General features: G+C 40.2%; 1 protein-coding gene across 3 annotated transcripts in view; it reads left to right on the forward strand.

Annotated features, from left to right (window-relative positions):
* NELL2 (neural EGFL like 2) overlaps positions 1–14725 on the forward strand; it is a 144572-nt gene that overhangs the window by 32623 nt on the left and 97224 nt on the right. For all 3 annotated transcript variants that reach the window (XM_032221597.1, XM_032221595.1, XM_032221598.1), the window contains 4 exons: positions 1147–1219; positions 1472–1554; positions 2951–3079; positions 9977–10079. In XM_032221597.1, the coding sequence (XP_032077488.1) occupies positions 1147–1219; positions 1472–1554; positions 2951–3079; positions 9977–10079 (388 nt within the window). The remainder of the gene's footprint in view (positions 1–1146; positions 1220–1471; positions 1555–2950; positions 3080–9976; positions 10080–14725) is intronic.

The raw sequence follows: 14725 nt of genomic DNA on the forward strand, positions 1-14725 counted from the left end.
TATTTTATTTTGTATTTGTAAGCTACCCGGAGTCCTCTGGGATTGGGCGGCATATAAGCTCATTAAATTGCGAATTGCGAATTTCCTACATAAGTTGGTTAGTTGGTTGGCAAAAAGGATATCTATTTTTTCTGCTTGATTGGATGGCTTATAATATAAACCTATGGCCATATCATTCTTTTTTTCTTTGATGTTGACCCGTATGCATTCTAGGAGGTTTTCATCTTTGGTTTCATGAAATTCTGTAACAATATAGTGGTCCTTTACATATAGTGCAACTCCACCTCCTCTTTTATGAGGTCTGTAGAGTTTGTATCCTTCTATCAGCATGTTCCAGACTTGGGTTTTGTCCCACCATGTATTCTGATTGGTTGTCAGACTTTCATGGGACCATGCAGGAGTAACTTTGTAGGTTATTTTGAGTCCCAGGCTTGGTTGAATCTTGCTGGGTGATGTAATGAAGGGGTGTTGGGCGTTTTTTATTATGGCTTAATGGCTTTGTCCTGGTTTGGATCTTGAGTGAGGACTAATCCTATCATGTCCTGAGGGTGAAGGTCTTGTTTTGTAGATAAGATGACCCTTTGTCTTGTAGATAAGTTTGCACCAGTATTTCTGTGGATATTAACAAAGATGGGGGCAGCTTTCCAAGAGCATGTTTCTTTTTTTCTCATCCATGGAGGTATAATATTCTGCCTTTTTAATATTTCCTAGAATATTTCATTCTTCTAGGAGAGAGGTGGGTGCAAATTTCCTACAGTAGTTATGTCTTATATTTCCATATTTTATTTTAATGAATGTCTCAAAAGTCAGTTAAATGCCATATTATGTCTAAATTGCTTTTAAAGTCTCTTGAAACCCTTGGCAACTAAATAAAAGTGGATTCACAGCAAGCAGTCTCTTTCTAATTAATTACACCTTGATATTTAATCATAAATCTCAGAAAATGGTTGAATGTATTGGTATGTGTATGCATTGCTACCTCTAATGCTACAGTAAATAAAATAGATAAATGATTTCATAGAAACTGTGATTTTGTTTACAGGAAGGTGCAAAAAAGTATATTAAAACTGTGACAGTTTTATATAGAATATTTTTGAGATATTATATTGCCAGGAATATAAACTTTCTTGTATCACTTTGCTACAGGGCATAATGCAAGATGTGCAATTTCTTATCATGCCTCAAGGATTTATCTCTCAGTGCCCAGACCTTAATCGCAGTAAGTCCTCTAGTTTTTATGCCACAATATCCCATATGATGGATTGTTTAATTTTTTTATACACGAAGATTGGTTGTTAAAATGTATTGCTCTTCAATGCAACTTGGTAGATTGAAAGGACTTTAGAGTTGAATGAATGTCTTTAGAGTTGCTATTTGTATTAAGTTCAGTCAACTTCCTTATGATATATTAGATTGCAAATTTTTGTTGCAAGTAAGTGCAATGGGATCAATGCAGTGTTTGTCATTTCAGCATGCCCAACGTGTAATGACTTCCATGGTCTTGTGCAGAAAATAATGGAGTTGCAGGATATTTTAGCCAAAACATCTGCAAAGGTAATAAGCTCTTCAGAAGCTTTTTAGCGAGCTGAATAACTTATTTCACTTAAACAAAAAAAAAATATGATTTGAAATGCAGTTTTTATGCAAATCTAAGGTTATTGAAAATCTAAGTAAAGCTTCTTTACATACAACTTAGTATTTCTTAATATATTAAGTAAAAGATGCTTTACATAGATTTTTTATTTTTATTTTGTAAAGTTCCAAAATGTTAAAAAAACATTTTTGCTCCAAGATTGTAACCAATCATATTTTTTTAAAAAATAGGTAATTATTATTGCTTTCATTCATTGGAAGTATCTGGTAATTTACTCACACTATCATAACATTGTTGTTGCTTTAAATTGATAAAAGAAAAGACATTTTTAATATCAGTGTTCTGGAAAATGATCTTAATTTGAAATACTATTGATTCAACAAATGAATGCATGATTTGTTTTTAGCATTGTTATACACACACAAATGTTCAAATTATTCCTAATCCTCTTGGATTAATTCTATATAATTAGGTGATTATATTATTACCATTGTTGCATTACTATTTAATTACTTGAAATGGTAATTACATAGATCAATTATGCTAAGAAATTTCCTGTGCATGAAATTTTATTGTGAGTAAAATTGATATTAAAAGCAAAAAAAAAGTGAGAGAGAACAAATTAATAAAAGTTATCTCTGTAAACTATGTTAATTAGTTGGGGTTCTGATTATTATTCCATAAAGAAGAAATATTCTTTTAAAATATTATATGAAATATAAGAAACACCTAGTACACCTGAAAAGTTATAAAATACATTGGCACAGAATTGTGAAATTTGATATTTGATTCTTAAAATATTAACAACTAAATAAATACCCATGTTCCGCTACTAAGCTATGTGATCAACACAGCTTGAAAATTAATGAATAGTTACAATCGACCTCTCCTCTCCCCTTCTCTCCCTCAGGCCTCATAGAAACCTCCTCTATCCTATCCCCTTCTCTCCCTCAGGCTTGCCACTTTATCTATCTAGCTAGCTAGCTAGCTAGCTATTTGTTATTAATTTATTTATATTGATATAGATAGATTGATTGATTGATAGATAGATAAAGTTGAAAATAACTTTACTCCCTCCTAATAGTTAATTGGACATGCTACAAAATTTAAAGTGTTGAGTATAAAATTAGGTACTTGTCATAAGAGAAAACACAGCATGTTTGAATTAGTGGTCATACGAAGTTAAGACCTTTTCTTAACTGCTTTCATTTTTAGCTTCACGCTAGGATCAACATTTCTGTTTTCACATTCAGCAATATTCTTCTGCTAATTGAGATGTATTACATAGTGAGCTTAATTTGTGAGGGCAAATCTTTCTGTAGTTAACAAATCTCTTTCTATGAAACATCTATCTAGCTATCCCGAGCCGAACAGAGGATGAATAAGTTGGATCAGTGCTATTGTGAAAGAACCTGTACTATGAAGGGCATCACCTTCAGAGAATTTGAATCTTGGACAGATGGCTGTAAGAACTGCACTTGCATGGTATGAGTGTAAACTTTAAAAAAATAAAGGACCTAATTATGTATTAAATATTTATGTATTTTGATAAAAAATAATTATCAGATCACTTAAAAGCAAAGAAATCAAAGAGGTCATAAAAATTGCAAAATCCATAATTAGGTCATCTGGTGTTATAAACTCATATACATACTGTCTTGTTTTCTACAACAAAATAAATTTGCATAATTTTTTACACATTTTATTTACATTATATACTTTTTATTCCTCTTTTTTGTACTTTCTCTTTTAAAATGCTTTAGATGAAATAGAGCTGTAATTGTTAATAACATTGTAATGTTGGGAAATAACAGGATAAGGAAAAGTATTGCCCTTCCAGCCTGTTCACCCGGCGGCTGATTTTTGTTTTTTTATAGCTTTTATATGTGTTCCCAATTCACAACCCATGACTTGGGTAGCACAGAAAGAGTCAATAACAAAAATAAGACAAAATAACTATATAGGTACAAAGTATAACTATTAAAATGCCAACAGGGACTCAAATTTTTTAAATATTACCAGAAGGGAACTCATTCTAAACCAAATGCTTGAGGAAATAGCCTGATCTTCTCTGTTACAATGAATTCAATCTGTGGTCGGAATATATAAAAATATGGCTAAATCTTATAGAAAGTAGAAATGTTATGGCTCCTCTCCTAACTTGAGAAAGTAAAGAATCTTGAAACGGATTATTTCAAAAGGAACCTTTAATCAAGCAGGATGGAAACCATTAGAAGCAAAGCAGCATCTGAAAACCTTTAGGCCATGCAAATGGGATTAAGCTGATAATGACCCCTTTGTCCAAATGCAGATTCTGACCAATACACAAGTGTGAAGATGCTTCCTTAACTCTTCTGCCCTGGGAGTCAATAAAGCACACGTTCCCATGGCTATCTCTAGTTAGACATCAAAGTTGTATATCCCACATGGCTACCATAAACATCCCTCCAGAGATGTTGGGACCTTCAGTCTCCCGGTGACAGAAAACCAGTTGTAAAGTTGTAAAACTCAGTTGTTTCAGAGGTAGCTATTGATTTAACTCCGAGGCTACCGTCCTCCCAATTGAATGGCAGTGTCACTTTTAGGGATCTGACAAGAAAATTGAATGAAAGGTTAATAAAGCAAATAAATAAGTGTAACAAATTCAGTTTTTTTCAGTAGAACATAATCATTTCACTAGATTAGGAAGTTGGCTCATTACATTTGATTTTAACAGAACTATGCAATTATTATTAATCATTTTAGAACAGAGTATTTCAAATAAATTTACATGATGATATTACTAAAACATTTCATTGGTGAAACTGGCTACTCTCATCTACATTCTGTTCTTCTTGCTTTTCTCCAAGAGATTTACATTTTAGAGCTGGTGCTTTATCTTATTAGTTGACCTTATCTAAAAAGATGCTTTATAAGAACTTTATAGCTGCACAAACTTATTCAGCAATTTATAAACAGTAGAAAAATGCAAAGGCAGAGATGCAGAAGTAGATAAGATAGATAGTTCATTTGTGGAAGTTATCCCATAATTTGAAAGACTTTGATTTATGAAAAATTATACTGTTTGTTGTTGTTGTTTATTAGTTTTGTATGCCGCCCACTCCCAAAGGTCTCAGGGCGGCTCACAATAAACAGGGAAAGGGAAATAAATAAGACAATACAAAGAATTTAAAAACGCACAACATTCACAACAGAGGCAGGGCTGGATATTTCAACAGCCCCCAGCCTGTCGGAACAGCCAAGACTTGGTAGCTTTACGGAAGGCCGGGAGGGTAGTAAGGGTCCGGATATCCACGGGGAGCTCATTCCAGAGGGCCAATGCAGCAACAGAGAAGGCTCTCCCCCGGGGGGTTGCGAGCCGACATTGGCTGGCCGATGGAACCCAGAGAAGGCCAAGCCTGTGAGATCGAATCGGTCTTTGGGAGGTAATTGGCAGGAGGCGGTCTCTCAGGTACCCAGGTCCGATGCCATTCAGGGCTTTATAAGTAACGACTAGCACCTTGAAGTGTGTCCGGAGACCAATGGGTAGCTAGTGCAGCTCGCGAAGGATAGATGTAACATGGGTGTACCTGGGTGCACCCACAATCGCTCGCGTGGCTGCATTCTGGACTAGCTGAAGTCTTCAAACACTTTTCAAGGGCAGCCCCATGTAGAGCGCATTACAGTAATCCAGTCTTGAGGTGACGAGGGTGTGAGTGACTATCTGAAGTGCCTCCTGGTCCAGGTAGGCTCGCAATTGGTGCAGCAGGTGAACCTGGGCAAAGACCCCCCCTGGTCACAGTGGACAAATGGTGATCTAAAGTCAGCTGTCCAGGGGGTCCAGGAGCACTCCCAAATTGCAAACCCTCTCTGAGGGGCATATAATTTCACCCCCCAGCCTGAGAGATGGAATCGTTTGCCAATCTTTGGGAGGGAACATCAATAGCCATTCAGTCTTGTCGGGATTGAGTGCAAGCTTGTTCGTTCCCATCCAGACCCTAACAGCTTCCAGGCACTGGCACATCACTTCTACCACTTCACTGAGTTGGCACAGACAGATACAATTGTGTATCGTCCGCGTATTAATGGTAGTTAATCCCGTGCCGCCATATGATGTCACCCAGCGGCTTCATGTAGATGTTAAATAGGAGGGGGGACAGGACCGAGTTCTGCAGCATCCCATAATTTAGGGGCCTAGGGGTCGACCTCTGCCCCCCAACCAACACCGACTACGACCTGTCCGAGAGTTAGGAGGAGAACCACCGAAGAACGGTGCCTCCCACTCCCACTTCCCGCAACCATCACAGAAGGATACCGATGGTATCAAAGGCCACTGAGAGGTCAAGGAGCACCAGGATAGAGGACTGCCCCCTATCCCTGGCTCGCCAGTGATCATCGATCAGTGCGACCAAAGCAGTTTCCGTGCTGTAACCAGGCCTGAAACCAGACTGAAAGGGATCCAGATAATCGGTTTCATCCAAGGACCGTCGGAGTTGAGAGGCCACCACTTTCTCAACAACCTTCCCTACAAAGGGAAGGTTGAAGACTGGATGATAATTGCTCAAGATGGCTGGGTCCAAAGACGGTTTCTTCAGGAGGGGTCTCACCACCGCATCCTTTAGGAGGAGCGGGAAGGATCCCTCCTGGAGAGAGGTATTAATTATCATTTGGATCCAGCCACGTGTCACCTCCCTGCTGGCCGAAACCAGCCAGGAGGGGCACTGGTCCAGTATACAAGTGGAGGCACTCACCGCTCCCATGGCCTTGTCCACTTCCTCAGGCGTGACAAGTTGAAACTCAGTCCATAAACTCCGCTCAAGACCTTCCCCCAGTACCTCGGCTGGTACCGTGCAATTGGAGTCCAGGTCTGTCCGAATCTGAGCAACTTTATCCGTTAAATACTGAACAAATTCCTCAGCTCTACCTTGTAAAGGTTCATCCGCATCCCTCCCTTTCAGGAGGGAGCGGGTTATCCTAAACAAGGCGGCTGGGCGCGATTCAGCGGATGCAATAAGAGCGGAAAAATGCGAACATTTCACCGCCCGTATTGCCATGAGATAGGCTCTGATATAGGCTCTCATCAGTGCTCGGTCTGACTCAGGTTTACTGGCCCTCCAGCGGTGCTCTAGGCGTCTCTTTTGGTGCTTCATCTCCGGGAGTTCCTCGGTAAACCAAGGAGCTCTCCTGGATCCACTACCTCGGAGAGGCCGCAAAGGGGCAATCCGGTTAGAGCCTCCGTTGCTGCTGTATTCCAAGCAGCAATTAAGGACTCGACTGGACTGTGGACGAGAGTGTCAGGTATCACCTCGAGCGCCGTCTGAAAACCCATGGGGTCCATCAGGCGTCTGGGGCGGAACCACCTAATCGGTTCCTCCTCCCTACAGTGGGGGATTGGTTTCCGAAAGTCAAGCCTCAGTAGGAAGTGATCAGACCATGACAAGGGCAAGATCTTAATACCCCTCAACTCTAGATCATGCCTCCACTGCTCCGAGAGGAATATGAGGTCAAGTGTGTGACCCGCTGAATGAGTTGGACCCCGGATTAATTGGGTCAAGTCCATGGCTGTCATGGAAGCCATGAACTCCTGCGCCTCATCAGAGCGTTCGCCGAGCGTAGGCAGGTTGAAATCCCCCAGCACCATAAGCCTGGGGAACTCTACCGCCAGCTCGGCAACTGACTCGAGGAGCAAGGGGAGGGCTGCTGCAACGCTGTTGGGAGGTAGGTACATTAACAGCAAGCCCACTTGATCCCCAAGGTCCAACTTCAACAACAAGGACTCACACCCGACAAGCTCCGGAGCAGGGATCCTACGAGGAACTAATGACCTTCGGACGATGACGGCCACTCCCCCACCCCTTCTGGTGGAGCACCTGAAATCCCTCTGGGCACATTTCAGTGAGGGGGACTCCTCCCTCTGGGCCCAGCCAGGTTTCAGTAATACATGCCAGGTCTGCCCCCACGTCTAATATTAGGTCCCGGATGAGGGGAGTTTTATGAACCACAGACCTGGCATTTAGCAACAACAGCCTGAGACCAGGGCCTTGACAATTCTCGCCATCTGGCCCTGGAGTGGAACTAGCAGGGCTGGAAGGGGGAATCGCTGTGACGTAATGGACCCTCCTTCCCCGGTAATGGCTAGCCCTGAAGTTCCCGTCATACCTGCCCCTCCCAATAGTGACCGCAATGCTCTGGCCCACCCCCGCAACCATAGACCCCACTTCCCCTCTCACGGCCGCCGCTCCTTCCGGTAGGTGATTTATACCAGTCATTCTAGAATGGGAGATAGACCTGGCCCCCCCCTACCACTTCTGCAATCGCACTCAGTGGAGGAGGCACCAGGTTATGATCCCAGTCCTAACATACATACACAAGCACTCACCCATACAGTCCCCACAGAGTCAGTTAAAACACAAAAACTACAACAATAATAAGATTTAAAAGTGGGTACAGACATCAAACAGGCACACCATCCACACCACATTCATAAAAATGAGCGGAGCACTGTGCAAGTGCAATTTAAAACAATGATGGTATAAAGGGGAAAAGGGAAAAGGGAGAGCTGCTCCTCTCCTCTCCCTTCCTCAAGTCCCAGGAAGACACCCAAGGCCAAAAGTCCAAAAGTCCGTATTGTGCTAGGTGGTTGTAGCTGGAGGGGGGCAAGGCGTAAACGCCAGATGTTAGCGAGCAACAGCTTCGCAGTCCCACACCCTCTAGATCTGATGCCAGGGGGTCCAAAGTCAGGGGGTGGCTGGAACAAATCAAGAAGGGGGAAGGGAAAGTGCCAGTTGTTAGGACGCCAAATCCCCACCCCTGGAACTGCCATCCTCTATCGCTCCTAACCCTAGCCCTAACCCTAGCCCTAACCCTAACCCTAACCCTAATCCTAACCTCAACCCTAGTCCGAAACCTAACCCTAACCCTAACCTTAATCCAACCCTAACCCTGACCCTAACCTTAACCCTAACCCTAACCCTAACCCTAACCCTAACCTAGCCCTAGCCCGAACCCGAACCCTAACCCAACCCAACCCTAACCCCAACCCCCAACCCTAACCCTAACTCTAACCTCTATCACTCCTTCCCACAGACCGGGTGCACCATCAGATGGACGCTGCCCAGGTAATAGCAATAGCAATAGCAGTTAGACTTATATACCACTTCATAGGGCTTTCAGCCCTCTCTAAGCGGTTTACAGAGTCAGCATATTGCCCCCAACAACAATCCGGGTCCTCATTTTACCCACCTCGAAAGGATGGAAGGCTGAGTCAACCCTGAGCCGGTGAGATTTGCACAGCAGAACTGCAGAACTGCAGTCAGCTGAAGTAGCCTGCAGTGCTGCATTTAACCACTGCGCCACCTTGGCTTTTATAGGTACCTATACCTATAAATCTATCTACCTATACTTATCTATACCTATCTATCCTATCTATCCTATCTATACCTATCTATACCTATCTATCCAAGGGCAGTAACGGGTGGCGAGCGGTTAAGGAGGACAGCTGTTACAGGCCAAAGCAGATGGTCGCAGGCCAAGGCAGTGGAATGGAGAGTCAGTGCTGGGCAGGGAAACAGGTGAAGGCTCCACAGCAACAAGGGCAGCAGGAGGAGAAATGTCCAGCACGCATAAAGAGTGAAGGGCGAGGCTGCGGCGGCAAGGAAGGCAAACAGGATGGAGGAGGAGGGGGGGTGTCCAGAAGAGCTACGGCGGCGGCAACCTCAGCCAGCTGCCCAATCCGCCCAACCAAGCCCCTATAGAATCCTTACCTCTTTGGGGTGATGGACGATAGTAATAGTCGTTTATGGGGTCCACAAGGCTCACCACTCGGCTGAAAGGTCCAAAAAACGCCGAAGGATTGCAATAGGATGCTGCTATCAGCAGCTATCAGCAGCGCAACGCCGCCATCTTCCTATCCACGCCGCGAGTATAAATCCGGCCACTGAGGATTTCACCGCTCAAGGGCTTCAGATGTCCGATCCTCTCTCCTCTCTCTCCCTAAACTCCAAAACTCCGAAAATGCCAAAGGTTGTAAGTAAACATTGCTGTCCGGGCGGAGGCTATAGTAGAACGCTGCCGTCAGCAGCACGGCGCCGCCGTCTTCCTCTCCACGCCGCAGGGTGTAAATCCAGGCTGCCGAGAAACATAGTCAATAATCTTCCAAGTTACAGTACAATACAGCATCTTGAATGAAAATAACAGGATTTGGAACATCTTTAGGAACAATTGAAATGATTTATCAGAAATCTAAATTACCTTAAAATGTGTTTCTCCTTCATAATTATTGTTGTATATAAGACATAATATGTTTTAAAGAATCCGTGTCTTCAACTACCCAGTTTTATTTATTTGGAAAATTAATAGACTAGGTTCTGGCAATGATTTTTAAAATAAACTTTTGTTTTTTAGAATGGTACTATCCAATGTGAAAGATTGATTTGCCCAATTTTTGATTGTCTTCCTAATTCTGCGCCTGCATATGTTGATGGCAAGTGCTGCAAGAAATGTCAACGTAAGTCTTTAGATTTTTTAATATATAATATTAATTGTTCCATATTGCAGTATGTACAACCTTTCATTTCTATACATTTGTCTTAGGTTTTCACCACTAAAACAGAGTGTAATGTTATTGTTAATGCATTTGGTACCAAATGTTCACAATGAACATTTATAGATGTTACATTTAGAGAAAATGTAGGCAGTTCAGCCAAGTTTAAAATTAAATGGAATATTTATTAAATTAAATTATATTTATCATGTATCATTTCCAATGGGGTTCCGGTTATAACTGTTTAGTATGTGAATAGATCCATTGAATACCAGAATTTTCTTAAAGGAAGTTGTCCAGAAGAAATCATATATCATGAAATTTAGATACCATATTTTTTGAAGTATAAGACACACACACACCCTTAAAAGAGGGTGAAAATTTGGATGTGTGCTATACATCAAATGTAGCCCCATCCACCTGCCCCCACTCATCGGCCTGTGCCTCCCAGCAATTTACCTCCTTACAGCAAACAGGGAAAATGGGACTTGTGGAGGCGGCAATAGGTTATAGCAATCCCTGCAGCCTGAAACAGCTGATGATCGGGAGACCTGTGCTGAAATTGAAAGTGAAACTTGCTGTTTGCTGCACAGAGGCAAATTGCTGGGAGGCAGATTTTTTTTTCTTTTGCTAATCAGGCTGTTTGCTGTTTGCTGCAAAGAGGTAAGTCAATAACTATAAATGCCTATAGAATGTTCAAATTATTAGACTTATTTTTTAAAGACTGCTTTATTATTGTTCTAGACAACTTAATAAAATGAAGAAGCTTTTTAAAATAAATGGTTGATCTGAAGACACCCAATGCTATTGCATCTTCTTTTAAATCGCAGAAAATAACGTATACTTCTAGTAAGCCACATCAATTTTAACAGCTTCTGTCCAACTATAGTTTGAAATGTAACAGTGTCCTGTTGTCTAATTAGACCCTGATTTGGTCATGTTTGGAGTAGATCTATTTAAATAATTGGGAGGAATTAGTGTGACTAGATTTAAGAAAACTTTCTGGCATTAATATACTGCAATAATGTACATTTCTCCATTTCTTTGCTATTTCTATGGGTCAGGCACACATGCACAGAAATACACCACAGTGTATATTGTCTGTACTGTTTGCTGCTTGTTGCAAGGAAGCCAATTGCTGGGAGGCAGAGGCAGAATTTTCCCCCTTGTTTTCTTCCCCAAAAGTTAGGTGTGTTTTATACTTCGAAGTGTCTTACACTCTGAAAAATATGGTATCTACCAGGTTCATTCCTTACAGTTGACAAAGCTTTGTGTTAGATCTATTAGTCTTTAATAGGCAGAACAACTTGCTAGTCTTTAAGCATTCTTTCTTGTAATTTATGTTACCTCTGTATGCATATGTGAGGTATAGAATGCTTTAGGAATGGGATAATAATGTTAGTTATTAGTTGAGGACTTCTGGGGTGATGTGATGCTGGTGCAGTTACAGGAAAATGAGACTCCATTCTCCTTGTCTGAATTTTCGTGTCTGGAGGCCAGCAATGGCAAAGCTGGGCCTTGGAGAGGACAGTGATAGAGGGGGAAATCCAGGGGTGACGGAAAGAAGAGTGATCTCCTATTGCGAAGGGTGGAATCCCTGAAATCCAACACAGAAGAGACCAGCTGTCATGGCTTGGTGCAGAGCTGTGAAAGCTTGATTAATGGTGGAGGAAATAAAAAGTGAGAAGCGGCAAGAAGTATCGGTGGACAGTGCTAAAACAAAGTGAAACTCCAAGACACTTATCCAAGTTGGTGGAATTTACAATAAAGCAATTAAGGGAGTTTCCAAAGAGGGGGGAGTGGCACCTCAGTGGTGATGAGCAGAAGGAGGAAGAAGATGAAACCAGCACAGAATCAGTAAAGAGTGAAAATGATTGTGGTTGCTGAGTTGAGAATTTCTACTGATTTCTGAGACTGGATCTGCAGTGATATAGATTGAGAGTTTTGTGTGGGTGGTGAACAGATTGGGAAAGAAGGAAAGAACAGACTCTTTTTGCAATAGAAGAGACAGGGGTAGAAGAAAATGATGAGAAAGGACAGGGACTGTGAAATTTGAGGGCAGCGGTCATTTTTAAGCACAGAGAACAGGGAACAGGGAAGTTGCAAGGAAGTAGAGAGGAATAAGAACTGTGGTGTTACCAACAAAGGACTTTAGATTGGACTCCTTTACAATCAGCTTTGTAGACTTCACATATCTTTATATTATTTATGGTATTTAAATATTGTTATATTTATCATGGTGCTTATTATTATTATTATTATTATTATTATTATTTGTTTGTTTGTTTATTCAATTTATAAGCCGCCCTATTCCCGGCTAACAATCGAAGAGGGGAGGGGATACAAAATAAAAAAAATAAAAAGACGAACACATTTTAAAAAAACAACAGTCATACCATCGAATGGGTATTCTTAGATCTAAGAATTTAATATTTTATAAGCTGTACATTTAATATATTTTATATATTTATACTCTACATATATTTAATATAGATTCAAGCATATTTAAAACAGGATAGAATTTATAGCCACTTCCTTTATTACTGCATATTAGAAAATCTGTTTAGCTTTAAAACAGGAATTGTTGATTAATAGTAACCTCTAATTAATTAATCAATTGCGCATACCAATTTATGTATTTATGATTTTATAGATTTACTATATAGTAAAAAAAAGTATAATAGACTATAACAACTTATAGATATTATAAATATTTATTTATTTTTCTCCTCTCTCTCACTTTCTTTAATACAGTTAAGTTAGGACAATTTATAATAATTAATTACAAATATAATAGTTTATAACTGTGATTTACTTATGCAACTGTCTATATAACTGTATATTAATGGTTGGATTTAATCAGTGACATATTACATTACTGTTGTTAATTATCAAATTAAAAAAGAGGGATAGGAGAAGGGACAGTGACTACCAAAAGACCTAGAGTGAAAGATTGAAAACTTATGGTACTGTGGAATATTTTTTTCCAAAAGCTAAAAATGTCAAACACCAATGATAGCCTCTCCAGCAGGACAGAAGTCAACAAAAGATATGCCGAGCAGTGAAAAAACAGGATCTAGAACAACTCTACAAAGCCTACAAGCCTCATTAAACATGATCCAGGAATTTATGATAAAAACACAAGAATCAATAACCAACAACCATGTGGTAATGAAAGCTGATTTAGGGGAAGCAAAATAAGATATAAAGAAGTTGGATGATAGAATGGGGCAGATACAGGAAACAATAGCCAAAAAGAGCAGAAAATAAAACTGGTAGAAGCAAGGAAAGAACAAACTGAAAAGAAATTGGAAGCAACAGAAGAAAGACTGACAGCAGTCAACAAAGAACTGGAGGAGGCAATAGTCCATTTAGAATTGGAAAGTTTACCAAGAAGTATGTTGTCTGCTTTCTCAAATGCCTTGCCTATTGTCTATTATGTCCACAGCATTTTGCTGGACTACTAATTTAGTCACTTTATCAAAGAATGAAATAAGATTGTTTTGGCATGATCTGTTTTTAACAAACCCATGCTTGCTTTTAATTATAACTTTATTTGTTTCCAGATGTTCGCAGGTCTATTTTTCTTCCCAGGTATTGATGTTAGGCTGATTGGTCTGCAGTTTCCTGAGTCTGTCTCCCCCCCCTTTTTTTGTAGATGGGAATCTTATCAGTTCTTTTCCAATCCTCAGGTAGTTCCCCGATATTCCAAGATCACAGTTGCCTTTTGGAAAAGAGATCTTTGGGGAAGTATTGGTTAAAAAACCAGGAAACAGTAAAAAAAAAAAAAAGGTTAACAGGAGTATTTACGTAGTTGCAGATTTGAATTCTTATCCATGCAGGATACAGTTACAGAAGGAGCTAAGAGCATAGTAATCATGTGTCTCATATAATTGTGGCTAATGCCCAAGAATAATGTTCAGTGACTATTGTTGCAAATCAGATTTGCTGGTTTTCTTCTTGTCACCTAATTTTATGGATTACTTTAAAACATATCTAAGTAGCATTTCTAAAACATATCTAAGTAGTATTTTCAAAGTTTTAATTGAAGGATGAAGATGTATGTATTCTCAGAGAATTTTCTTAGGGAGTGATTTAAAATATGATCTTTTTTTCTGGTTCAAAAGTTTTATTTTCTTTTAAAAAAACATTTCATCATTCCTCAATCAGTAAGACATCGGAGTACATTTTTTTGTGTGTCAAAATAGTTCTAGTTTACCACTAAATTCTTGTCTAGCCTAATGTATACCCCTCCCTCCCTCCCCCCTCCCTCCCTCCCCCCTCCCCCCAACCCTCCTCCTCCTTCCCCCCCGACTTCCCAGAACCTGTACACGGTATGGATTTTTAACAAACACAGTCTAAAATCTATTGAGAAAAAAGAAATAAAGAAATTAATGACATCTCTACATTGATCTTAGCTTCTTCTTGCTGAGCTAACTTTAAACAATTTAAATCATTTCTGATCTTAAGCATAGGCTAACTAGAATTTCTTGGTCCCGTATTTATTTTGTATATAGTCAATCCATTTTTTCCAGTCTCGTTTATATCTCTCATTTGAGTGATCTTTAAGATATGCCGATATTTTAGCCATCTCGGCTAAGTTTGTAACT

The sequence above is a fragment of the Thamnophis elegans genome, chromosome 7 (assembly GCF_009769535.1).
Source record: "Thamnophis elegans isolate rThaEle1 chromosome 7, rThaEle1.pri, whole genome shotgun sequence".
Taxonomy (NCBI): domain Eukaryota; kingdom Metazoa; phylum Chordata; class Lepidosauria; order Squamata; family Colubridae; genus Thamnophis; species Thamnophis elegans.